A 26,189-nucleotide genomic window follows, 5' to 3' on the forward strand; every position below is an offset into this window, starting at 1 on the left:
TCTAACTTGTAAGGTCTCAACAGTATATTTCAATGATCACTTAAATGCATTTGTTATTGAGGATGGATTAGATGTCTTTGCACTGATCTCTGTGTAGATGATCTGGTGTACTATAGACCTTATGATAGGCAATTTTCAAATGGCACTGATGACAAAATGTACATTGTCCCATACTGTAATTTTGTATAACTTGTTTACTTGTGGAGTATCTGAATACAAAGTATTTTGGAACGTTAATGTCTTGTATTTTTTTTGTAATGGGTAGAGGTTAGGGGTTAATTGTAGCAGTAGAGATATCAGCGATTAATGGGAGTTTATTGTAATCTGGTGGTATTAATGATTTGACTGACACTAGTGTTAGTGTTAGAAAATTAACACTATTCAGTGTTGAATTTTTAAACACCAGGGCTAGTGTAAAGTACTACCAACACTATTCGGTGTTAATTTTTTAACACTTAACACCAGTGTAGAATATTTTTGACACTGGTCAGTGTTACTCAGTGTTAATCTTTAACTCTGTGCAGTGTTAAAATAACACTAGCTCATTGTTAAAAATATAACACTTTGAAAAGTGTTAATTTAACACTCAAAAGAGTGGACACACAGACACTTTTCTAGTGTTAAATTTAACACTCACAGTGTTAATTTCACACTAGCGATCTTGCTGTGTGGATCCTGTTCCCCCAATGCTTTCCAAGCCTACTTCAGAAATTGAGAAACAACTAAAACTATATTACAAGAACGTGGAGTTGATAGAATACATAACGCATGTGAGAACTATGAATAAGCAGAAGACCAGCATCCACACTGACCAGGAGCCTAGCAGCTCAATGCTAAAACATTAAAAAAAAAACCTTGATAACCAAAGGTTACAGCTGGAAGGATGTCAGCTACCAGAGGTACAGAAGGGCTCCATAAGAGACAGGTCCTAAATAAGATGCCTGAATAAGAGCCACAATAATATGTCCACAAGTGAGGCTCTAGGCTGAAGAGATACACCAGAGAAGCAAAGGCTAAGAAAATAAATGGCCTGTTGTCTAAAGATCCTTCCAGGCTATACTCCCAGCTCCAAGAGGACAAATGTGCCCAGAGCTTCCATCCATCCATCCATTCGCTTCCGCTTCTCCTTTTCAGGGTCGCGGGGGGCGCTGGAGCCTATCCCAGCTGTCATAGGGCGAGAGGCGGGGTACAGAGCTTAAACTGGATAATACTGGCAGAACATCTGGGTAAAAAGAACCATCACACAACACCAGTGCCAAATGTCAGTGCCAACACTTTGTGAACACCTGGCAGCAGTTATTTGAGCAGGCAGTCACTGAGTGAAGAACTGCTAAGTGCGTCATAGGACGCCTAAGATTGTTGCAGCATAACTAAGGGATGGCTCACATTCACCTAATCCAGACCTAACTAGAAGCTTTATCAAAAGTTTTAAGCCTAATCTTAAAAGTAGAGAGAGTGTCTGCCCTGAATCCAAACTGGGAGCTGCTTCTGCAGGAGAGGAGCCAAAAAGCTGAAGACTGTGCCTCCCATTCTACTTTTGAAAATTCTAGGAACTACAAGTAAGGCTGCACACGCATGCATACACCCACCATCCAGAGGGGTGAGAGGGAGATTTATTCTTTTATACAAATTTTTTTAACTCCACCTATCACCCACTCATGTGAACCCTGTCTACATTTTCCTCGACTCACCAAATTAATGGCATTAAGTAAGTCACTGGTCTGAAACCCTGGCAGCATCCTGGGGTTTTTATTAACTGGGCTGTATTTTATTTTTATACACAGTAAAATTCACTGAGTAAATTTTACTCAAATTGAATAAAATTCTACACTAAGAAAGACAGTATTTGGTCCCAGTCTAAATGGAGTAAAATTTACTCTTATGGCAGAGTTATACTTTCAGAGTTAAATATACTCTACTTAGTGCAAATATTTTACTCTATATGATGATAATTTACTCAGTTTATTATAAAATAAAAACAACTCCACCATAATTTCATTCTAAATAGAACAGAATTTTACTCAGAATAGAATTATTAATAGAAGAAAAAACTTTTTTTTCACTCACTATGTAATTGTATTACAATCATTCACTGCAAGGTTTTAAAGGTACAATAAATAAATCAGAAAAATATATTTTTATTTTAACAGCCACCTTTATTGTTCAGAGGAAACAGTGTGGTACAATATAAAAACTGGAATCACCACGACTGTATGACACCTGTAAATCAAATGCTTTACAACAGAAAAGCTCTTTGGCATAAATTACACGAGGTCAGTCTCTTTTACACAGAACTTGAAAATCATTGAAATGCTCATTGAGACACACTGTTTGCAGTGCAAAAGTAATCAACAATAACCTCTCATCCTTCACAACATTGTAGACCTTGTGAAAAACTGGCATTTCAAAATGGACTTTTATACGAACAACTACATCTGCACGATAAATATTTCCATGGTGTTTTGCCCATCTAACATTTAACACCTTGGTGTTGATTGGTAGCTGAAGAGTCTCTGCCATCTCACAGCCCCAGTCCAATGCATTTCAAGAAAGCATGTTACCTGGTCCAGTGGTCAGTCTTTTGGGGTTTAAATGTCTGCCAACTGAAAGCAATAGGACTTTGATGTTTTGTTTTGTTGCCTTTTCAATTGTTTTTTTTAAAGAAGCTATGCTTTGCTTCATTGCGTATGCACCAGCTATGCAAAACTGGTCCTGTATAGGTGTATGTAAGTATACGTGTATGATAATGCATCATGAAGTGATGCTTTGGTAGCAGCTTCTTGTGTGGAAACAAACTTTTGGATAACCTGTGGTGTTTGGCGATCAGGTGTTTCAAGAAAATAGTGATACCTTTTGATAACACTGCTGAAAATACAATATTCACTACTGAAACAACAGCAGTAGCAAATACCAGTGCTGATCGTTTGGACAAACTAAGTCTCCAAAGATGAGTGGTAGATGCCGATGTAAACACCAGGACTGGATGGCATTTAACTCCAAGTCATTTGAGTCCTCTCCCAACTTCACTGTAGGTGGTTTGTTGTTTTGTTCCATGTAGCCATAATTAAAGCTCTTAATTCTCGTGTCCACTTCCTTTGATGTTGTATACTGATCTATTGCGTGTAACATAATCAGTTTCATTTTATATTGTGCGACTCCCTCCAAGATATCGTGCATAATATCAACAGAGAAATGTTCACATGTATTGTACTGCAATGAGTTTAGAATGCAAGACTGTTTAACACCCATCGCATTAGGAAGTCAGGGATTTGCCTCCATTTTCTGGCAATGTTCAGTATGAAGTGCTTGAGTTCGCATGATTATCTTGGGTGAATCCTCTGTAAACTCTGAAAGTCCTCCTTCTCAGCAAGACAAAGGTGGCAACAATATCTGCTACTAAATGACTCTAGAAAACCAAACAGACAGTGAAGATCAAGGTTGTCAGTAGTAACTTGGACAATAGTTCCATGTACTGGGTCATCATACAGGGCAATCGTAATTCCATCCCTCTCCAGGATTTTCATATCCTTCACAATTGGATCAAGTATCTTAGAGAAGCCATATGTTTGGGATGATGAACTTCTTGGCAGCTGTGAACATAATAAAATTGCAAGGCAAAGAAAGTTAAATGAGTTGGTATAGCAGCTATTATAACATCATCCCCAAAGCTTGACTGATTCACACTATGAAACACGCAGGAAATGTTGACGTTTTTTACTCACCACATTCCAAAAAGCATCTGTAGGTCAGTTGGCCCTCAAAACAGATGTACTTCTGTTGTTCTCTGCACTTCACTCGCACAGCTTGCATCCTTCATGATATGAAAAGGATATTTTTAAATAATTAGATTTACTACAAATACTTACAAAATTGAACAAAACACAGGCACACACAAAACACATAGGGCTTAAGAAACATCTAAAACTGCACACTTGTGCAGACTGCAACCATGTATGCTTTTCAATTCGAGTAAAACACACGTGCTTGCTAAACTAACACCAGTACACATAAAAGATTCACTCCATTAAACACACATGCTCCTAACCAAAGATCAGGCGAAAACAGTCGTGTATGCGACTCAATTCAGAGTAAACCACACGTGCTTTCTAACTGAACAGGTGAAACATCCACAAACATCAATCCACGATAAAACACACATCAGGTAAAAAAGTCAATTTTCATGACTCAGTTTGGAGTAAAACACGTGCTCACCAACCTTTTTTGGATAAAACATTGGTGCACCGAATTTGCTAAAAACACACTACCCTGGTCAATTATACTACCTAAAGCAGCTATTGAGCAATGCTAAATTTAGTTTAGTGATATATACCTTAATGCTGTCTGTGAGTAGTCTAACGACATTAATTTAGCAGAAGCTAACGTAAGCATCAACCTTGCCAATTATGCAGCATGTAAGACCCACAAACTCTCAAGCTGTAATGTTACAGACCTTTCAAAGAAACAGAAATTCCCCATTTTATCCTAAATTAAATCATTATTGAGCTCTTTGCTCACTTACCTGGCTCACTGCTGACAGTTGTCTATGTTCCACTGCGGGATAGTAGCAGAAACTTAGGAAATGGTAGTGTACGTGGTCATGACAATGACCACGTACACTACCACGTACACCTCCAATGGAATTTCCTCTGTTTTTTTGCTCCAACTCTGGCGGCCAATCGAAATGATTACAATCCAAAATGAGTGAAAATGACTCTTTTAGAGGAAAATAATGTTAACTCTGGAAAAATTACTCTCTCCATTTTCCTGTGTACCTTGTGATGGTGCCAGTACTACAATACCAGCAGACTGATGGATGAGGACACACACAAATTTAAGTTTACTTTAGTGTGTCTTCCCATTATCACCAGTTTTAGCACTTTAGCAGTTAAATTTGTGATTCTCAAAGCTATCAATGCTTCATTCGGCTGCTGAGGAAGATGAAGGCAGTAGTTAAACTAGTTGAACTAGTTAAAACTGAACAGTAAATGAAAGAAAACCATTAAAATATATGTTGGTTTATTTCCTTTCAAAGCTGTACCTCCTATTATTCTTCATTAAGCTTGTGTGTGTTTGTGGGCTGGAAAGCAGGTGTTTCAACTTGTTCCAGGAAAGCTAATGGAGGACACAGTGTGTATTTATAGCCAGTGACTCTCAAGAAGTGTGGAGCCAGAGTGTGGTCTGAAAATACACTGTGCATACACAACAGTGACCCCACTGGAGAGCTCGCTGCCAATCAGGACACATGCATACATACACACAGGCTATAATTATAATCCCCATGATTGATATGTGCGGCTCCTATCCACATTGGAGAGTACATAGCATCCTCCTCACTCCCAACACTCTGTATACACAGTAAACACTAAATATATGTACTCAGCTATAAAGAGACAGAAGAGAAACACAACCAATAATATGGATCAGATGATTGCTCTGTTTAAGTTTTAAAAAATGGACTTATTTCACCAATGTCCTCTGAATATTTACACATGTACTCTAATGTAGTAACTGAGAAACACATTTGGGGTCATATTAAAAAAAGTAATAACATAACTAGTTAAATTAATTTCAGTTCAGTTTTATTTAAATAGTGCCAAATCGCAACAACAGTTGCCTCAAGGTGCTTTATATTGTGAGGTAAAGACCCTACAATAATACAAAAACAACAGAGAAAACTCCAGCAATCCCCCATGAGCATGCACTTTTTCAACAGTGGGAAGGAAAAACTCCCTTTTAACAGGAAGAAACCTCCAGCAGATACAGGATCAGGGAGGGACAACCAATTGTCGCAACCAGTTGGGGGTAAGGAAAGGAAGACAAGACAAAGACACAAAGTTAAAGAGAGCCAGAGATTAATAATAAATAGACCTATTGCAGAGTAACTAAGGGAGGATTCAGGGTCACCTGATCCAGCCCTAACTATATGCTTCATTAAAAAGAAAAATTTGAAGCCTAATCTTGAAAGCAGGGAGAGTATCTGTCTCCTGAATCCAAACTGGAAAATGGTTCCACAGAAGAGAAAGCTGAAGGCTCTACCTCCAATTCTACTTTTAAATATAAGTAAGCCCGCAGTTGAGGCCTCATTATTCAAGATCAAGTATGTGAGGAGCAGGATTTTAAATTTTAATCTGGATTTAACAGGCACCCAATGAAGAGAAGCCAATATGGAAGAAATATGCTCTCTCTTTCTAGCCCCTGTCAGTACTTGCTGCATTTTAGCATTTTGGATCAACTGAAGGCTTTTCAGGGAGTTTTTTAGGACATCCTGTTAATGAATTACACTAGCCTTACCCTAGAAGTAATAGATGCATGAACTAGTTTTTCAGCATCACTCTGAGACAGGATGTTTCTAATTTTGGAAATATTACACAAATGAAAGAAAGCAGTTGTACATATTTGTTTAATATGTGCATTAAAGGATAGCCTGACCAAGAATGACTCCAAGATTCCTCACAGTGTTTACAGAAGGTAATGCCATTCAGAATAAGCATTTGGTTAGATACCATCCATCCATCTTCTTCCGCTTATCCGGGGCCAGGTCGTGGGGATAGCAGCCCAGACCTCCCTCTCCCCAGCCACCTCTTCCAGCTTGTCCGGAGGAACACCAAGGCGTCCCCAGGCCTGTTGAGAGATTATATCTCTCAGCTGGCCTGGGAACGCCCCTGGGGCCTCCTCCCGGTGGGACATGCCTGGAACACCTCACCCAGGAGGAATCCTTGTCAGATGCCTGAACCACCTCAGCTGGCGCCTTTCGATGTGGAGGAGCAGCAATGGCTGAACTTCTCACCCTATCTCTAAGGGAGAGGCCAGCCACCCTTCGGAGGAAGCTGATTTTTGCTGCTTGTATCCGTGATCTGGTTCTTTCGATCACTACCCACAGCTTGTGACCATAGGTGAGGGTAATGACGTAGATCAACCAGTAAATTGAGAGCTTCGCTTTTATACTCAGCTCTCTCTTGGACCAGTACAGCGTCCGCATTACTGCAGCCGCAGCACCAATCCGTCTGTCGATCTCCTGCCCCCTTCTCCCATCACTCATGAACAAGACCCCAAGATACTTAAACTCCTCCACTTGGGGCAGGAACTCGTCTCTGACCTGGAGTGTGCACTACACCTTTTTCTGGCTGAGGACCATGGCCTCAGATTTGGAGGTGCTGATTCTCATTCCCACCGCTTCACACTCGGCAGCGAACCGTTCCAGTGCGAGCTGGAGGCCATCACCCAATGAAGCCAACAGAACCACATCATCCGCGAAAAGCAGAGATGAGATTCTGAAACCACCCAAGTGAAAGCCTTCCACTACTTGGTTACACCCAGAAATTCTGTCCATAAAAATTATGAACAGAATCAGTGACAACGGGCAGCCTTGGCAGAGCCCATCACCCACCGGGAATGAGTTCGACTTATTGCCGGATATCTAGATGATCAGTAAGCTGTTTTACAGGTACTCTTTCAAGAGTAGTTATTTGGATATTGGCCTATAATTAGCTAAGAAACCTTGGTCAAGTGATGGCTTTTTAAGTAATGGTGGTGGTAGAGGGGTTTGTGTGTCCCAGGGATCCCAGGCCTATGTTGTCTGAGGGTGTTTGCTCCCTGGTAGGGTCTCCCATGACAAATTGGTCCTGGGTGAGGGACCAGACAAAGAGCGATTCAGAAGCCCCCTATGAGTAGAACATAAAGGGAACAGTTCACCCTGCCCGGAATAGGGTTACCGGGGCCCCACCCTGGAGCCAGGCCCAAGGAGGGCTCGAGGGCAAGAGTTTGGTGCCCAGCTGGGCACAGCTTGAAAAAGGGACATGGGCCCGCCACCTGCAGGAGGCACCGTAGGGGTCGGGTGCATTGTGTCCCGGGCAGCAGCCAGGAGCGGAGGCCCTGGCAGACTGATCCCTGGCTACCAAGACTGACAGGAAGGAGCCTGAGTTAGTGCGTGAGGTTGAGAGGTACCGCTAGATACAGCCTGGCTCACCTCAGTGCACAGCTTGAGCTCTTTAACCAGTCTCCGGGAGAGGGGTTGGTCTCAGTCTGCAGTTGGCCTCGGTGAGAGGCGGCGGGCTGCATTGGGTATCCTAGTAACCCCTCGGCTTGCTGCCTGTACGTTGGGGTTTCTCTCAGTGGACGAGAGGGGTTGTTCCCTGCGGGTTCAGTTCCTTGATCATGATCAAGGAACTGAACTAAGGACTAAAACTGAACTAAGGACTAAAAACTCCTTTGTACCCCGAGCCATCACACTGCAAATTCCTTGTAGCTTGACAAGATTTATTGTCTTAAATTTAGCCAGATTATCTTGTCCATCTTGTTTTGAACATTACAAGCTAGTTTCCAGTCTCATGTGTTAGATGATTAAACTTGTTTCAAGTATATATTACTTTTTTTTCTTATTTAGTCTGTATATCTAAAAATGAACCATTTTACATTTATTTCAAGCAAAAATAGCTTTTAGATAGAGTGTAAAACAAAAATTATCTCAAAATAAGAAACATTCACCTTTTTCCTTGAAATAAGAAAGTCACTCATTGGAAGGTATTTATTTCAGGTTTTTAAAGAAAGGACATCTTCAAGGTTATATTTTGTCATAACATAGACACTGTTTCTGAAATTGACTGGGTAATATGACGTAAAATCAAGTAGGTTTTCAACATCAGTCAGTTCAGTTGCTTGGGCAAGGTTGGGAATTGCAATTTCATAGGCAAGAAAGTCTTTGTTGAAACCCAAGGTTTCATACACCTGGTATTCAAAACAATAAAGTACACTATTAACAATAAAAATGTTTTTTACAAGTCCAAAGATAGGGTTTAAACCATTTGCTGAAATGAGTATAAGAGACCTGTCACAGATGTACAGTATTTGTTTCCATGTAAAATAAGCCACTTTACTCTAACGGCATGATGTATAGCATCTTCAATCCCCAAAAAATCTACAACCTTTGATTGCAAATGGTCCATATTAGCAACCTCTGATATAGGACCTAGTTCTTTCTCATTTACAAATATCGGATGCTCAGTTCCTGCTTCACTTTGGCAACACTCCAGCAGCTGATTGTGGTTTACAAGAGACTTGCACACATTCTTAAAGTTTAATTTGGATGACCATTGTTTAAAAAAAAACTGTGTTTAGACTTGAATCTCATGCACATATGACGTATTACAGGTCCCAGGGCAATAATTTGAGAGGGAAGATGCAGCATGTAATGTTGCTTTGGGATTACATTTTTTTCTGGGAACAGTTGCCTGAATTGTTTAAGATGATCTTCTATCATTTTTTTTAGTTTGGACACAGTTTGTAAAGACACAACTGGGGCAAAAAGTATTTTAACAATTTCAATTAAATCCAAAATAAACTGAATAAAGGGATTTTTCTCTACAACACTGTACAATAAGAATGGCAAAATCTTGATCAATATAAGCATTTGTCCAGAGGATTGTTTGAGTCTGTTGTCACTTGAAGCTAAAGTAGCAATACTAATTGGTGAAGGCTTGTCACGTATGTCCGCTGATGAAAAAGGAAAGTTCTGCATGGCAGAATTAAACAAGTCCAATTCCAAATTTCCAGATAAAACAAGGTATTTCAACACACACTTAATTTCCATTGGTGCCACTCCTTCAAGAATTACATGCATAATATCCTGTGGCATCTGCTCTGTGAGATTAAAACCTGGGAAATCAACTAATCAACTAATCAACTCATGCTGGGCAAGAGTGTCTCCGCAGCTAGTTTGGGAAATACCAAGTTCATGGGGGGAGGGGGGTATTACAAACTGTAGCTGTAAAAACAAAAAATGGTCACAAATAAGGTAAAATGAAATAACACCTATAAGAGTTTATTTTAAATCAATGAAGAAGAAATTTACCTATCATACTGACTGTGTTTTATGAACGTACAAACCACTAAATTGTATATAGAAGCAAAAATTGAGATGTCCACCCCCTTCATGTTCTATGTTAGTTGTTACCTAACTCCGTTTGAATTTGGAGTCACAGGAATCTTCTGCACTTGAGCGTTGAAAGACAAAATGTAAGAGAAAACTTCATCAAGGAAGAGAGGTAAGCAATTTTAATTTTTCGAATGTAAGTAGTAGTGATGGTGAGATGAAGCCTCGTGATGAACTGAAGCTTTCCACCCAATTGGTCGACTCATGGTTCGAAGCATTGTGATGATTCATTTGCTCTACTGCGCCATCAAGTGGACAATTCGAGTGAAGCGGGCTCTGTGATCTTAATGATGTGTAAACCTCTAAACTAAATAAATAAATTGTTTTCGTGGTTATTTATCCCGAATATTGTCTCAGTATGTGTGATACAAAAGAGAAAGTGGAAACTATCAGGACAGAGTTTTGGTATGATTGTGTAACTGTTAGCCTACATAGTCAGTCAATAGTTTAATTCAGATCATAGATCAGTACATTTGCATATTTTTATAACTATAAAAGGTGTAAGCATCACAGCAGATGCCTTTGTGTCAACGTAGCTGAGGCTAAAACAGAAAAAACGATTTTATAAAAATATTCAGCAGTAGATCAAAAACGAAAGAAAACCATTAAGCAACAAATGAGCATTACCTGATGCTGCTGAATTGAAGCAGAGCAAATTACAGAGGTTTTATTAGAGACACACCTTAGCTTTTTGCAATTTTGCATAATGTTAAAAGTTTAAATTTGTTTAGTAGCCTATTGAACAGCAGAAATTAGGTTTTCTTTTCGGAAGTATTTCAAAGGGAAAAAACAGCGGCCGACAGCGCTGTAAACAAAGGTAGGCTTATGCGTAACAAACAAGCGAATAATGCTGAAAACAGATTTTTAGACGGGAAACTGTTCTTGAAGTGTGTGTGTGTGTGTGTGTGTGTGTGTGTGAGAGAGAGAGAGAGAGAGAAAGCTGTGCATAAAGTGTGATTTTATCCTGGTGAAAGCAAAACAGCAAAAGTCAGAGGAAATTTATGACGATGTTTATGTGAAGCGTAGTTTCGATCTCCTTTTGCTGCTAGTTCACACAATATTGTTTGAAGAGAAATAAAGCCTGCAGCTTCAGAATCAGCGCAAAAAAGGCGTAAACACGAAGCACGGACCCGCCGACGGATCAGAATCAGTGAGCTGTCGGCTTTCAGCCCCGACCGTGTCCGTGCCGTCGGGTGAGAAAGGTAGAATTGATTTTAATCGATAATCAAAACCCGCTCCTAGTAACTGTGTAATCATGCTTGTGTACATGTGGATAATGACACAAACTAGTGTTTGGTGCTTCACTTTTTAATAAACTAAAAGACAGAAATCAGATTATAGGATCTGTAGTGTTGTTTATATTATGGTGCTTATCATTCGTGATATTTATTACTGTGTGCATACTTTATTAGGAGATGAAATAAAAAAAAAATCTCTTCCTTGCTGGTTCCATCGAAGAAGAAATGCTCAGATAACTATGTAACACGTATGTAATCCAATTCCACAACACAGTGCGATGGGGAAATCAGCTGTGTTTTGCTGCCCATTTTATTTCGAATCTGGCGCGAACCTGTGAACCAGTCCCTGAATCAGTCACGTGGTACGGACTACAAACGAGGCCTCGAACGTCACTGCATACGTAATCAAAGCAAGCCTCGATACGCGCTTCACAAACACGCCCCCGAGATTACCCGACACACGATTCGACGCTTCGACACACAGGACACATCACTAGTAAGTAGTGTGTAGTCTAATCACTGTTTTAAAGTCAAGCGGACAGAGTAATAAATTTAATTTGAGCGTGGGAAGGAGTAATGTAGCATGCTAACGGATGCTAGCGTTAGCTTAGCAGCCCTCGCATGTGGTTCAGAAAACAGTTAGTGAAGTATCTACTGTAATGTTGTGAGAATTCCTAGCTATGCTATTTATAAGGGGCAATGTTAGCCGTTTGTATTAACTTAAGTTAATAGGCACATTGAGAATTTCTTTCAATTAGCAAGAGAGCTAATTAACCACATTCACTATCACAGAAACCTGAAACAACTTCTTCACCCTGGGTAGTTGCTACAGGCCCTCCAACTGCTGATGCTAATGTAGGCCAGCTGAAAACCTTGCAGCTCCCCAGTCCTCCGGAATATGTTGTGTACACCGACAGTGAGTTGGAGCAATGCCGAAAGAGTTACCTGGAGTTGGCCTGCTCCGGCAGGGAACAAGCATGCGTCATGTCAAAAGAACTGAGATGCAGATTGGTGAGAAATACAATCACAAGTATGGTGTCCCTTTTGAGAGCAAGCCAAGGCCAAATGGAGTGATACCCCTCTAAGACCGAAATCACTGCAATGGCTAAAAAAGTTGTGGAATATTATCCTATGCTGCAGGATAATGATGCAAGCGTAAAACACGTAAGTTCTTGTATTTGTGTCTCATATATAAATCATTTTGTTTTGTTCAGGGGGCATGATATATATGTATTTTTCACCAGGAGAGCATTAATGCCAAGTTACAAAAAAGGCTGCAAAATATGAAAACCCCAGTAAAAAGGCAAGGACCAACACCGGAGAGGGGACGGCCCAAGAGAAGGCTCACTGACCTCTCCCCAAGGGATGAAGAAGCTGATGATGAAGATGCTGATCGCAGTTCTTCCAGTGGTGCATCTACTCTGTTATCACCTGTCAGAAATTCTGACGATGCCTCCACTTCATGTGAGTACATACATGTAATTTTGTAAAATGGTTATCAACACACAGCCAGTAGTAGCTAATGTTTTGTGGAAGTCTACTTCAGTAACAATGAAAAACCAAAATGCTCTTGTACTTCTCTCTATCTTAGCTGACAAGGATAGTCGGCAAATACAAGCAAGACATTACAAAACATTACAAGAAATGTGCAAGAAGGCAAAACCAAACCAAGAAGATGTGTCCCAGCTATTAGACCTCGAGTTTGAAGCCAGAAGATCCTTCATTGACTCAGACACCATGAAAGAGGAGAACAGAGCTCGCCTCATCTTGGATGCATATCCATTCTTTAAAGAATTGCATCATGTAAGTTTTTGGAAGAGTTAATCAATAATCACTTTAATTTCAAATATATTTGGTGTGGTAGTAAAGTTATTTTGATTTTATTTGTTTACTTATTTTTTTAAACCTATTGTAGGCATTGGGTGAGCTTCGCAGAATTTTGGATCCCCACAACAAGTTCATCAGTCAAATAAAACTGAGATGGGAAGAATTCTGCTCCAGGGTAGAGTTCTACGGTGTGTCAAAGAAGGCAATGAATCCACCAATGACCATGGACAAAAGTAAGTTTTACCATTTGAATACAAAGTTCTCATCCTTTAAAATTTATGTTTATGAAGGTTTGTTTCTGCTTTGTCCAGCTGAAGCCCACCTTGCACTGATGAAGGCTCTTCCAACGCTCTTTCCCACACCTGCCCATCCACCAAAAAAGATGGGGAATGCTTCTGAAGCATTTCTACATGTCCTGAAGGTAAGTTTTGTAAAATTTGCTTATAAAGATCTACAGAAAATTTGGCAAACGAAATTTTTCGGTCAAATATGACTCCAAAATGCTTTTTCGGTTTCAGCCGAAAGACTTAAATCTATAATTTATTGTTTTCATTAATTTATAACGTATTTAATGTACACGAGTGTGGTCACATAAGGAGTCGCTTGACACTGATAAACCATAAGTCATAACTATTATAAAATGTGTGTAACCAACAAAGAACAAGATAATGACGTCTCCGACGTTATGACCAAATCCCAGCAAAAAAACATACAATTAACATAAGATGTTAACTGTCATGTCTTTTGTGTCTTGCAGCCTACAGAAGATCCAGATGCTGTCCTCCAGAAACGAAGCTTGTCATGTCCAGTAGTGATGTTCGATGGCTGCAAGTGTGTCATTGCTGTTGGTAATTTACCAGTTACAACATTTGACAAAGAAAAACTTGGTGAGGCTATGATATATGTGATGGCATACTTTTATGCACTCCATCTGACTTACCCCAAATGCGTGGCAACCCTGCTGTCTGTCATTCAGACAGAAGTTCTCCAGGATGCCATTCATGAGCATGACACTACATCATCTTACAGAAAAGCCCTGGCAGAATGGCATGCATTTATTGGAAAGTAGTGTGTAAATTTCAGATAAGATTATGAGAGGGCACTTTTGTTTTGTTTTTTGTTTTTTCAATCTGGGTCTTATTTCTAAAATGGAAAATGTTCATTTACTCACCCAGACAAGATCTGTGGTATTTGGTGTCATTCGAAAGAAATTTGAATCTTTGTGGTCTTCCTATGTCACTCGTCAATTTTAATGGGGCAATGGCGAAACCTCTAAGGCTGTTGAAATGTTGAAACCACTTAAACAAACTCATAATGTTGGACCTGTACTGTTCAATTGTATCTTTATTATCTGCAGGTTATTGTTAAAGTGGACAAATAAAGATGGACACTTTTGCTCTGTTTCAGTTTTGTTTTGTCCTTAATCAGCAATATAATCTTAAAGTAGTGTTTAGCTAAATTTAAAAAGCAGAAATATCTTTAAAATGATTTAATGTACTAGTTTTTAGACTATTTGCCTTGATTTGTTCGTTAGAATAAGTGTTTTATGCCTATTTTCAGATTTAATTTCTTCAACATTTTACTTAGAACAAGTGGTTAAAGCTTATTTTTAGGTTTCAAGCCATGATTGGTTGCCTGGAATAAGTGTAAAAGACTTATTTTTATCTTTATTATCTTTATTTGTGGCCTACAATAAGTGGTTAAAGCTTATTTTAAGTTTCAATTGTTCTGATTTGTTGCCTGGAATAAGTGTAAGAGACTTATTTTTAGCTTTATTATCTTATTTGTGGCTTACAATAAGTGGTTAAAGCTTATTTTAAGTTTCAATTGTTCTGATTTGTTGCCTGGAATAAGTGTAAGAGACTTATTTTTAGCTTTATTATCTTATTTGTGGCTTACAATAAGTGGTTAAAGCTTATTTTAAGTTTCAATGTTCTGATTTGTTGCCTGGAATGAGTGTAAAAGACTTATTTTTAGCTTTATTTAAATCTAGATATTGTTCTTATTTCAAGAAATCTTGTTAAGAAAAAAACACTTACCCCATGGGCAGATAATTTCACTTGTTTTAAGCAAATCTTCACCAAAAATAAGTGTATTTTTCTAGTATTAAGGAGGTGGGTTTTTGCAGTGCAAACTGTACAACTTGGGACTTGGGGAAAGTCAGAGGACTAGCAGGCTGAGGAGAGGGGTGAATGATGTCAGAGACTGCAATAAACCAAACAAAATAGACCAACACTTTGCCATTGTTCACACTTTAATTGCTGGAATTCCTTTGATTGTTACCTTTTTAAATTCTTACTGCTGTTGATATTTTGTTTTTAATTATTTGTACCTTTTGGGGGTTTTCTGTTTGTTTGTTTGTTTTGTATTTAATGTGAACTGATGTTGTGCTGCTGGAATCATAATTTCCCTAAAGGGACCTCCCCAAGGGATTACACCAAGTTCCAAATTATTATGCAAATTGTGTTTAAGTCTCATAAAGATTAAATAAGTTGTTTTTCAATTAAACCCATGGATGGAATTGTGTCTCAGGACTCTTTGTATCACTGAAAACAATCTCGAACACCTGTGATCATTAGTTTGCCAGGTGAGCCCAATTAAAGGAAAAACAACTAAAGAAGGATGTTCCACATTATTAAGCAGACCACCATTTTCAAGCAATATAGGAAGGAAAAATGATCTCTGCTGCTGAAAAGCGTGAAATAGTTGAATGCCTTGGATAAGTAATGAAAACCTTAGATATTTAACAAAAATTTACCATAATGGTAAGGGATTTGTGGCAGAGCACACATAGGTTCGTGCAGATAAAGGCACAATGATGAAGGTTTCTGCCAGACAAATACATCAGATTAAGAGGGCAGCTGCTAAAAGGCTATTACAAAGCAGCAAACACATATTTGAAGCTGCTGGTGTCTCTGGAGCCCTGCAAACATCAAGGTGTAGGATCCTCCAGAGACTTGCTGTTGTGCATAAACCTATTCGGCCACCCCTAACCAATGCTCACAAGCAGAAACGGCTGCAGTGGGCCCAGAACTACATAAAGACTAATTTTCAAACAGTCTCGTACACTGATGAGTGCAGTGCAACCCTGGATGGTGCAGATGGATGCAGTGGTGGATGGTTGGTGGACGGCCACCATGTCCCAACAAGGCTGCGTCGTCAGCATGGAGAGAGCTGGTCGGTCCCTTTATGGTCCCTGAAGGTGTGAAAATGACCTCTGCAAAGTACGTGGAGTTTCTGACTGACCACTTTCTTCCATGGTAGAAAGAGAAGAACTGTGCCTTCTGCAACACAACCATCTCCATGCAAGACAATGCACCATCTCATGCTACAAGGAATACCTCTGCATCATTGGCTGCTATCGGCGTAAAAGGAGAGGAACTCATGGTGTGGTCCCCATTCTTCCCTGACTTCAATCCTATTGAGAACCTTTGGAACATCCTCAAGCAAAAACTATGAGGGTGGGAGGCAGTTCACATCCACACAGCAGCTCATGGAGGCTATTCTGACATCCTGCAAAGACATTCAAGTAGAAACTTTCCAAAAACTCACAAGTTCCATGGATGCAAGAATTGTAAAAGTGCTATCAAATAAGGGGTCCTATGTTAATATGTAACTTGACCTGTTAAGATGTTTTTGATTGAAATAGCTTTTGATGTCAGTGAAATTGATCTACTAATGCTGCAAATTCAACAAATGACCATTTTCAATTCTCTACAACCTATAAAATCTTTTGAAACTCTGTGTGAGTAATAATTTGGAACAGTGCATTTTAAGTTTTGTATTTTTGAAAAACATACTGTTTTCATTGGGAGTTTTGTTCAGTAGCATTTGAACTATACTCTATCGGTCGATGACTCGAAAATTATGCCGACTGTTATTTGAATCGACTATTTAGGAAAAACAGAGAAAAATATCATTTGCATAATAATTTGGAACGCAGTGTAATAAAGTTCTATTCTATTCTATACTTCGAGGCTAAATGATGATCTTCTAATTTAGTGAAACGCCATTTCCTCTCCAGCTTATAAATCATCTGCTTTAAGGTGTGCGTTTGAGAGTTATACTAGGGAGTAAAGTACTTCTGATTTGAGGCTTTCTTTTTCAGAGGCACTACAGTATCCAGAGTAATACACAGTGAAGAAGTAAAGTTCTTAACAATTGATCTCGATCTCTATAGGAGTAGCGTTCACGTAGCTGCTCTGCACTCTTAGCACAAGGCATAGAAGAAGATAACAGTGGATGAATTATATCCTTAAAACCTATCCTCCTACTATTACTTTTCACAAAAGCACTACATTAATTTACTTATTTATATCCTGAAGAAAGTAGTTTATTACACTTCTTGTTGCATTACTTGTGTCTTCAGAAATGTCAGAGGAATTATGAGAACGGAAAAGGAAGGTACAAGGATGTAGTATACCTGGTGTTCCATGGCATTGTGAAAGTACTCAGCCACCCTGGAGTAATAGGCGTCAAGCTTAACCAAAAGCTGTTTGAGCAGAATAGTTGGGACCAGAACTGGTCCTGTGCTGTGACATGCACTTTTTGGAACTCTGCAGTTCAATTGAATTCTAGTCCAAGCCCTAGAGATAGCAGTCAAATAAGTCAAAAGGGATGTGACTTGGCTTTGTTGAAACCCCAGAAATTTTTGTAGTTTTTTGTGTCAAGTAGGAGTGGGCCATTAGAACACTCTGGGTTGGTCTTCCTCCAGTCACTCTCAAGAGTGCATTCTAGGAAAGACAGTTGGCACGCAAAACTCACTATTCTCATTTCATACACAGTCTGTTTTCAAGAACCCACTCAACCTGATGTTTTTTGAGAACAGACAAACACAAAAATGTGAAGAAAATCTCAATACATCACTTAGTAATGGTTGGAAAACTGCTAGAGCATTAGCTATGCCAAAGGACATAACAGTCCACTCAAAGTGTCCCAAAGGAATACTGAAAGCAGTTTTCCACTCAAGTCACACAATCTTCTATTATGCACACATAATGGTAAACATTTCTTAAATCAAGCTTACTGAAGATGGAAACTCCATGTGAAGCCTCAAAAGCAGGTAATGGGGGGTTATTCGCTCTTTACAGTGATCTAATTTAATCCTCAGTAATCGATACATCTTTTCAACATCTTGTCCTTTTCAACAAAAAAGAAGAAGCCTGCATCAAGATGGCTGGATTATCCCAGCAGTACATAAATCCTAGTAGGTTTCCATGGCTTCTCTCTCTGGGGAGCAGAAATTGTAAAGGTGGCTTAATGGCGTGGGAGCTCCATCTAACAAATCAATAATACAATCATAGTATTGCTCAGAATGGAGAAACCCTTTTCTTTACTGAAAACCTGTCTGAGGTCATGATATTCAGGTGGCACCAGTAATAAATCAGGTTGAGGGTATATTGCTGGATAAGTGATTGGATTAGTTGGAGGTACAGCAGATTTAAACAGTTAGACAGGCAAAACAAACTCTCCCAATCTATGTGAGGGTTATGTCTCTCCAACCATAAATATATAGTCTGAGGAGCAGAAAAGACAAAAAACTCCGGGTACTTACTGATTTCTTAGTGATTACTTAGAAATTACTTAGTGATTTCCAGAAAGCCAAAGATAAATTGGCTCTCTCCGAAGTATATTCCTGGTGTATAGTTGACCATTTCGTGCAGTTATTGATACGGGCAAGGAGAGTGTGTTAATTGAGATTTGAAATTGGAGAGCCGACTGGTCACGCAGGAGATTTTGATCTACTCCTTAGTCGATCAAAGCTTGCAATGACAAACTGTCATTGCAGAAGTGCACTGTTGCAGGAAGCTGCATGTGAGGAAGATTATTACTATTTGACCCATCTACCAGTATCCCCACATTTACTAGCTAGCTCCTTGCTCAGGACGCACAGGACAAAATGCTACAAAATGCCCAGACTGGCCACAATACATGTACGCATTTGCCTCCTTCCTCCACTGCCATTCTTCCAATAAAGGCTCACCCCAGCTCCATTGGCTTCCCCAGAACATTAGAGGAGTAATGCAAAATGGTGGCACTGGAACCAGAAAGCAAGGAAGATTGGGAGGCAGAGTACAGAAGTGAGTGGTGTATTGGGGATGACCAGGGCTTATAGTTTTTTCTTGGGTTTAGTCTTCGAGCCAGTTATCCATCTTGAGGGTAAGAAGACCAAGTCTTCAAAAGTCTTCATCCCTAATGGCTAACTCATGCCTCAATCTATTATTGAAGGAATGGTGAAAGGTGCCCTTTTACCGTTTTGGCTGACCTCATCAACCAAAACTTCGAATTCTGCAATAATAATTATCCTCAGCTTCCCTAAGAGAGGATGGACAAAAACTTGTTTGAATTCTTCAATGAAAATATCAAACTTGACAGAGCTGGTGGGACTGGTGAGGTAATAACACTCTCCCCAAAGATGAGGAAAGACTGGTTGGTTCACACAGGTGATCGCAAACAAAAGGCAACAAAGGCAGCCAAAAGTACACCATAATGATGACAGCAACCTGGCAGACAACTGTTGAAACCTCCAGGCTTGTAATGCCTACCACTTGATTACCAAATGCATAGCAGGTGTAGGAAGGACTGCACCAATGGAGAAACTCCACCCAGGGCTGGAGAAAATAAGAGAAGTCAGCGCAACAAGAATTAATTTGAATTAATTTTGTATTCAGCTCAAACACTTTCTGTCTCACCTGACAAGATGTGTTGCTTTCTATAGTACATCTCCTGAAGTATCAGCTCAGAGACTGATGAATCTGTTATTGTGTTTTTATTTTCATTATTAATGTAGCACTGCCACGCTTTTGTTTTTGTTCTTAGGATATTCTGTGACAATGAAAGTATACCAGTCCAACATTTCTTTGGTGCTCCAAACACTCTGTGGTACACAATCATATACTCAGTCAAATATCACAGAACCCTTTGACCCTTTACTATACTTATTTTTTCTCTAGCCTGTTCTGTGATAGAGTGCTGCCCCCTTGTGTTTGAAAAAGAACACAAGAGGTCTATTGATTTGGAGTTTTTATGTTTAAAATATCCATAGAGCAAACTTTAAGGCCAAAGCAATCAAAACCAAATCAATTAAATACATTAATAAATTGATAAAACTGCCTGTACATTTCTAGAATTTCTGTGGCATTTTCTCTCTTTGGCCAACACAAAAGAAATTTGTGTATAGAACTCATATTTGTGCAAAAAAAACGTTAATGTTGCGGATCATCAGAAGAAAAGGTGATGGAGATCCATGCTTTAAGAGAAGAATATAACACTGGTATTGCAAATACTACAAGAGAGAATGATGGTAGAAAATGGTTAACCTCATGATTTCATAAATGGTCTGGTCTGGTTCTTGATTACTCTACTTGAGAAGCACTACAACACGTGTCATTCACCCACTGACAAAGTACTTTGATCTACGCTTAAGTACCAGAATACTTACACGAGCCGCTTGATGGCACGTAAACCCATGCCATCAGTCTCACACTGTCCCATAACCTCAAAAAGGAGATCACAGTAGTTTGTATCTACTTTGTGTTATGGGAATAAATAGGAAAAATAGACTGATCAGGTCCCTATCATGTGTCCATTTAGCTTTAATTTCTTCATTCTAATATAGATTTCGCATCAGCTTGGGAATAAGCAAAATCTATTTTTTTCTACATAACTAAATTCAGCTGACAATGCAGCATTTTTTGGCTGTTGTAACATTACTAGATAACTTCCTTTTTTTGGTAACATGTGGCCCAACAGGCCAAGTTATGTTTTCATTTTAGGAACTCTTTAAAATTACTGTCAGCTGGTGAGAAAGCTGAGTGACAGCTTTATTGAGAATTTTATCAAGAGAATGATAGCTATCAATAAGAAATCTAGGAAGGAGGAATAATGTCAGTTTGGTGGCACAATGTATGCATATGAGAAACTATATCAAGGAGATCTGTCGTGGAAATCAGATAAAATTCAGAAAAAAGCACTGGATAAGACACTTGACAGGAAACAGGTTGAAACTGTGGCCTGACACCGAGGCATTTTTCATATTCAGCAGACGACATGACAGGAAAAACAAACTGAGCAGGATTAAACAGTGGTGCTAAGCAGGATACTTCGATGGTGCTTATAACTGTTAATCCAGAAAAGTAGGATGTTATTTAATCTTTTATGAGTTAGTTGAGAAAGTTTAATAAATCCTCCATTCAACTTTCCCGCACGCTCCTTTGTGGCCGTGCATATGATCATTCATTCAATGAAAAGGATTGACAGGGGAGCATATCTGCATTTCACAGGCGCTACATTATTGAGTGCTAAAGTACACAGACTATTACACCTATTGAGTGAATTACTGATATTTCCAAATCTGGGTGCTGAGATGCACATTTAGGAGAAGAGAGCTGAAAGCCTGGGAGCTAAATTCTCAATAAAGATTTAGGACTGTTTAGTTCTCCTCTTGAAAGGCTATAAAGCCATGTAGAAAATGATACTCACTCAGACAGTGAATCAGACATGCAGAGAGAGCTTAAAGATAGGCCACAGAAGCAGAGTTTTAATGAAGTCACAGTTCAAGGTGTTGGCCACATCCCCAGCCCACAGAGACGGACAGCAGAGATAGAACATGAGGGGACAACGACACTACCCACATTTGACATTTCACAAGCCTTCATTATAATAAGAATATGTTTTTGACGGCTTGCCTGGTTAACTGATGGTGCGGTCAGTCGACCAGCCAAAGCTCAGCTTCTACAGTAATCTCTTCAACACAACAGACAGATCGTTTGAACATAAAGTCACAGCAGTTGTTTTTCTTTTCAAATTCAATTGAAAGCTTTACTAAATTTTTGAAGAGAGGACATTACAATAAGTAGCTTTTAGCTATTGCAGCAGTCTAGGCAGGAAGAAGAGAGCCACCTTCATGACACTGAAAACTTTAGATTCAACATGCCTCACTACCCGATCGATCCCTCTTCACATTACACACCCCTGCTACGTTTTACTGAGTTCATGCACCCAGACATTTTAGTTTGGGATAGTAAACCTGCTAAACCTGACCTCACAGTAACTTTAACCAACTTTATCTGGAAATGTAATTATTAACTTCATGGGCAATTGCTTCTCTGTGTCCACACAGCATGACTGTGTAAACAGATTCATGTCCCCACAACATGAGTATACCACACACACACACACACAAAAATACACAGAGAAATAGTGAAAAAGCCATCCAACCACTGAGTCTGTAGAGCTGGTGTGATGGTCAGGTTATGGTATACAAAGTGGATCATTAACTTCAGTGACTCCTGTGGACCAGAATCAACAAGTTCATGTTAGACTGAAGCAGACACACACAAACACACACACAGAGCAACGCTAGCAGTCAGAGTTAAAAAAGTCATGTGGCAGGCAGTCAATGATTAAATGGTATTTTATATTCGGTCATGGATCAATGCAGCAGTTGTTTAAATGAATAATAAATGTGCATCAGAGTATTTTTGCAGAGCAAAGGAAAGGTCCAGCTCTCACTGCAGTCTCGTTCTCAGATTCTGACTTTGTTTGTATTTGTAGTAGTCAACATCCGAGCAGTTATCAAGGCCGAACTCTCTTTGATCCAGTTACTGACCTTTGACCCTTCACATTCAGAAAAACTCATCAGAATGAATATAGGAAACTGTTATGAAGCTTTTCAGATAAGATACAAAACAAAACATTGTCCCTCGTTGAAAAAAATATCCCCAAACAACATCAATAAAAATGTACTGAACTGAATTCAAATGAGCAGAAATGAGCTGTAGCAGACAGCAGCTGTCTACAGCTGCCTGTGTTGGCACCAGCACTACACACAGAGGCTCACCCTGTTTATTTGTTTGTTTGTTGTCTCAGGCTGTAAACATTCTGTTTAATCCCGTAAAGTTGTGTGTGTGAATGTGTGTGAATGGGTGAATGACTGAATGTAGTGTAAAGCGCTTTGGGGTCCTTAGGGACTAGTAAAAGCGCTATACAAATACAGGCCGTTTACCATTTAAAGTTGAGCATTTTTTCAGAGTCTGATGTTGCTGCTTTACATAAGATACAGAAGAAAGTGCAATGAGTGCGTCAGCAATGCTTGAAAGCAATGTGAATAATGCTCTAAATGATGTAGGGGTGGGGTGCAGAAGGTATGTACAGAATATTGTTTTAATGACTCACACATTTTGACCTTGCTGCCCTTTGACCTTTCAACAAAGAGCTTATCAGCTCCCACATTTGTTAGTGTGCTCTTCTTTCTGTGAATCCCTGATGGACAGGAATTAGAAACCAGTTTCAAACAACAATCAGCATCAGCGTAAAGATTTCAAAACCAAGTTAAGGACTGAAGAATAGAAGAGTTTGAAGATTTTTAGTTTTTACTAATATATACTTTGTTACTAATTATTTTAGATCCTCCAATTTGATAAATATGTGAAGAAGATTTCAAGACTGATCCAAGTTAATTAGATTACACACCCACTTCAGCAGCTCAGTTATTCACTGATTCCACAATATTTTCTCATTTTATATTTTGTATGACAGTTTGGTCACAAGCATCACCATATATAACTAAGAATCTGACATCTTAATAAAATCAAGCCAAAGCCATTTCTGTGGAATCCTTATCACATTTTAAAGAAAATAATTTATTTCGTTTTAAGAGTTTCATTTATTTCTGTTTTCTTAATTTAGTTTTCAAATGTATAAATATTCTTGCTCCAGAGTATCTTTCTAGACACATTCAAAGGCAGGACAGTAATCTCATTGCGAAGAGCGTGGTGAACGGCAGCTGTGAAATCTAAATAAATTAGATCTAAATTCTGTCAACCAGCATTTTCCACAATGACTTGTCATCCATGGAACGCACTTCCAACTGAAATTGATTACAGATATTAAATTTACATATAAACATCAAAGGCCGGTTAAATGTAACTCAGAGCTGTAGTCATTTTAATTTATTATTGTATAATTTTCTAATTATTCATACTTTTGGAAACAATTTTCATTTCTTTCTTATTTCTATTATGGAGCCTTTGTTTTAAAACTGAGAGGGACTGAGATCCCTCCATCTTTCTTACACTACATTTACACTGTGTGTATATATTATATTTATTGTATATTATGTATATAATGTAAATGAATGCTATGAATTTAGTTTTTTCATTGTGAATATAAAACCACAACATCGGACAAGGATCGGAAATTAGAAATAGCCATAAGCTCTATGTGCAGCACCTCTTCATACTGGAACTATGTTAAACTGCACTGTCACTTTTAGATAATAAATTGAATGATCAGCATCATCATGAAGGTTTCAAAATCAACTTAACAAATGAAGAAAGAAATATATGGCAGGGCCGCCATATATTCTTTTTTTTTTTCTAATGCTTGTAGTCTAAGGCCTCAAGTGACAAAATGCAGCATTAAAAAAGTGCAGCTCAGTACTTTTCTCCTTCCTCCCCTTAAATAAGTACAGCATTTCATAATAATGTAATATACTTTAGTACTTGTATGGGATATTTCCTGGACAACTGAAAAAGGGTATTACTCCTGTGCAACAATGCAATAGATCAGTTAAAGGTTGTGAGTTATGTATTGTGACATGTTTTACCCTGTATATACACAGTAGGTTGGTGGTTATGCTGCATTTATTTATAATTGCTGGACTAATTGGCTGTTGTGTTGATTTAAATACACAGAAATGTTTTGAGAGACTGGAGGTTCAGCTTTCACATTGTGGAAGAATTTCTAAACAACCAGAGCAAGCTAAATGAGTTTAAGGCATTTCTCCTGTGGACACTTTTGGAGCTTTACAAAAGTCAAGTTACCTTAGTGTGCTGCAGGCCAAACACCTTCTGGGTTATTACTGAAGTGTGTACTGGTCTGTCATAGTTGACGTTTCTCAGTTTGTGAATAGGGTCCCATCACAGAGAGCGGCAGCTGATTGGCCGCCCCTGCAACCTCATTATCAGCCCCTGTCCAATCACTCTGCTGTATGTGCATGTTATGTAATTGGGTCGCTGGAGTGTGAAGGGAGGAAATTAAAAGCGACGCTGTGCCTTCGATCGCTCTTTCAAGCAAGCAGAGAAGCGCTGGGTCTGCAGGCAGCGGTAAGTGAAGCAGGATTTACTCTTAGTTTTTCAGACTCTTCAGACTCAGAGTGCACTCAGCTGATTGTTCTCTCGCCACTCACACGCATGTTAAAAACTGTGTAATAATAAAGTAGTGCAGCAGCTGCTGAGAGCTGCAGTTTGATTGCACGTACTGTAACAGTCTGCGCATGAATTCTTGACTTGTGCTGCACAGCACTCTGTTTATTCTGATGAATGCAAGTTTGCTCTTCACTTCAGCTGTCTGAAGTTGTCTCGCAAGTCTTCAACTCTTCTGCGCATTTGATTGGTCAACACCCGAGGCAATCCTTCATGCCCCACCCTCTCAGCTCAAAGTCAATAAACTGTCAGATTACTGAGTTGTACAGTACTGTGCAGCGTAATGATCGAATTGCACGGACACCAGTCTGTATAAGAACACAAACACAAACAAACTAGGCTGCCTGTAATAGTTAGGAATAGGAATCCAGTTATAAAGTTACTACAACCTTGGACTCATTGATATTTTTTGTGTGTGTATATTTGAATAATTTTTAGATGTCGCAGAAAATAGGTAATGATACTAATGTGTAACATGCACTCAGCTGACAGTACAACAAGTACAGACAGTACAACAACAGCTAAGACTAAAGCAGTCAAGTCATTTTTATTTATAGAACATATTAAAAGCCACCAGGGTGTGCTTCATAGTACTTTTTAGTCACTTAATATAGCAAACTATACAAAACAGATAGTGACGATATCTAGAAATTGCATAAGGCTATGAGAGAAATGCAAAAACATTATGAAAATCACAACTTGCTGGACTCGACTTTATGTGGGATCGACTGTTCTAGAGCCTTTGTTTTATAACTGAGAGGGACTGAGAAAGTGCAAGTAAGCCAAAACAGGAGTGGTGTGTTTTAATGTGTATAAAGTCCAGCAGCTGCATGATGGAGGAGGAGTGGTGGATAGAAATAATACTTCTGGTTTCTTTAGAGGCGGCAGTTTATCATGCTGTTGAACCATTCTACATCATACTGAAAAGTGTTTCCATTATATTGTCCATCCTATTTATTTCACCAAGAGTAGGTAAAATAAAACAATGCA

At 39.0% G+C, this 26,189-nt stretch overlaps 2 protein-coding genes across 7 annotated transcripts in view; both read left to right on the forward strand.

The window, feature by feature from the left end:
• Positions 1-8,366: 8,366 nt before the first annotated feature.
• On the forward strand, positions 8,367-15,501 carry LOC106097735 (uncharacterized). Of its 5 annotated transcripts, none has more exons than XM_019358574.2 (7): positions 8,367-10,040; positions 11,959-12,330; positions 12,411-12,630; positions 12,758-12,969; positions 13,082-13,226; positions 13,305-13,414; positions 13,751-15,501. In XM_019358574.2, the coding sequence occupies exons 2-7, from the start codon at positions 12,268-12,270 to the stop codon at positions 14,060-14,062; spliced, it is 1,062 nt and encodes a 353-aa protein (XP_019214119.1). In that variant the 5' UTR covers positions 8,367-10,040; positions 11,959-12,267; the 3' UTR covers positions 14,063-15,501. The 5 variants fall into 5 exon arrangements, with proteins under 5 accessions (XP_019214119.1, XP_019214121.1, XP_019214118.1 ...); XM_019358576.2 differs by having other exon boundaries at positions 11,990-12,330; XM_019358573.2 differs by lacking the exon at positions 8,367-10,040 and adding an exon at positions 11,415-11,662.
• A 9,470-nt stretch (positions 15,502-24,971) lies between these two features.
• Positions 24,972-26,189, forward strand: part of aldh1l1 (aldehyde dehydrogenase 1 family, member L1) — a 33,974-nt gene continuing 32,756 nt past the window's right edge. Inside the window, exon 1 of one of the 2 annotated variants that reach the window (XM_003446483.4) lies at positions 24,972-25,100. The gene's annotated coding sequence lies outside the window, so the exon portion shown is untranslated. The remainder of the gene's footprint in view (positions 25,101-26,189) is intronic. The other variant, XM_019358572.2, reaches the window with a different exon arrangement.

The sequence above is a fragment of the Oreochromis niloticus genome, linkage group LG5, assembly GCF_001858045.2.
Source record: "Oreochromis niloticus isolate F11D_XX linkage group LG5, O_niloticus_UMD_NMBU, whole genome shotgun sequence".
NCBI classification, from domain to species: domain Eukaryota; kingdom Metazoa; phylum Chordata; class Actinopteri; order Cichliformes; family Cichlidae; genus Oreochromis; species Oreochromis niloticus.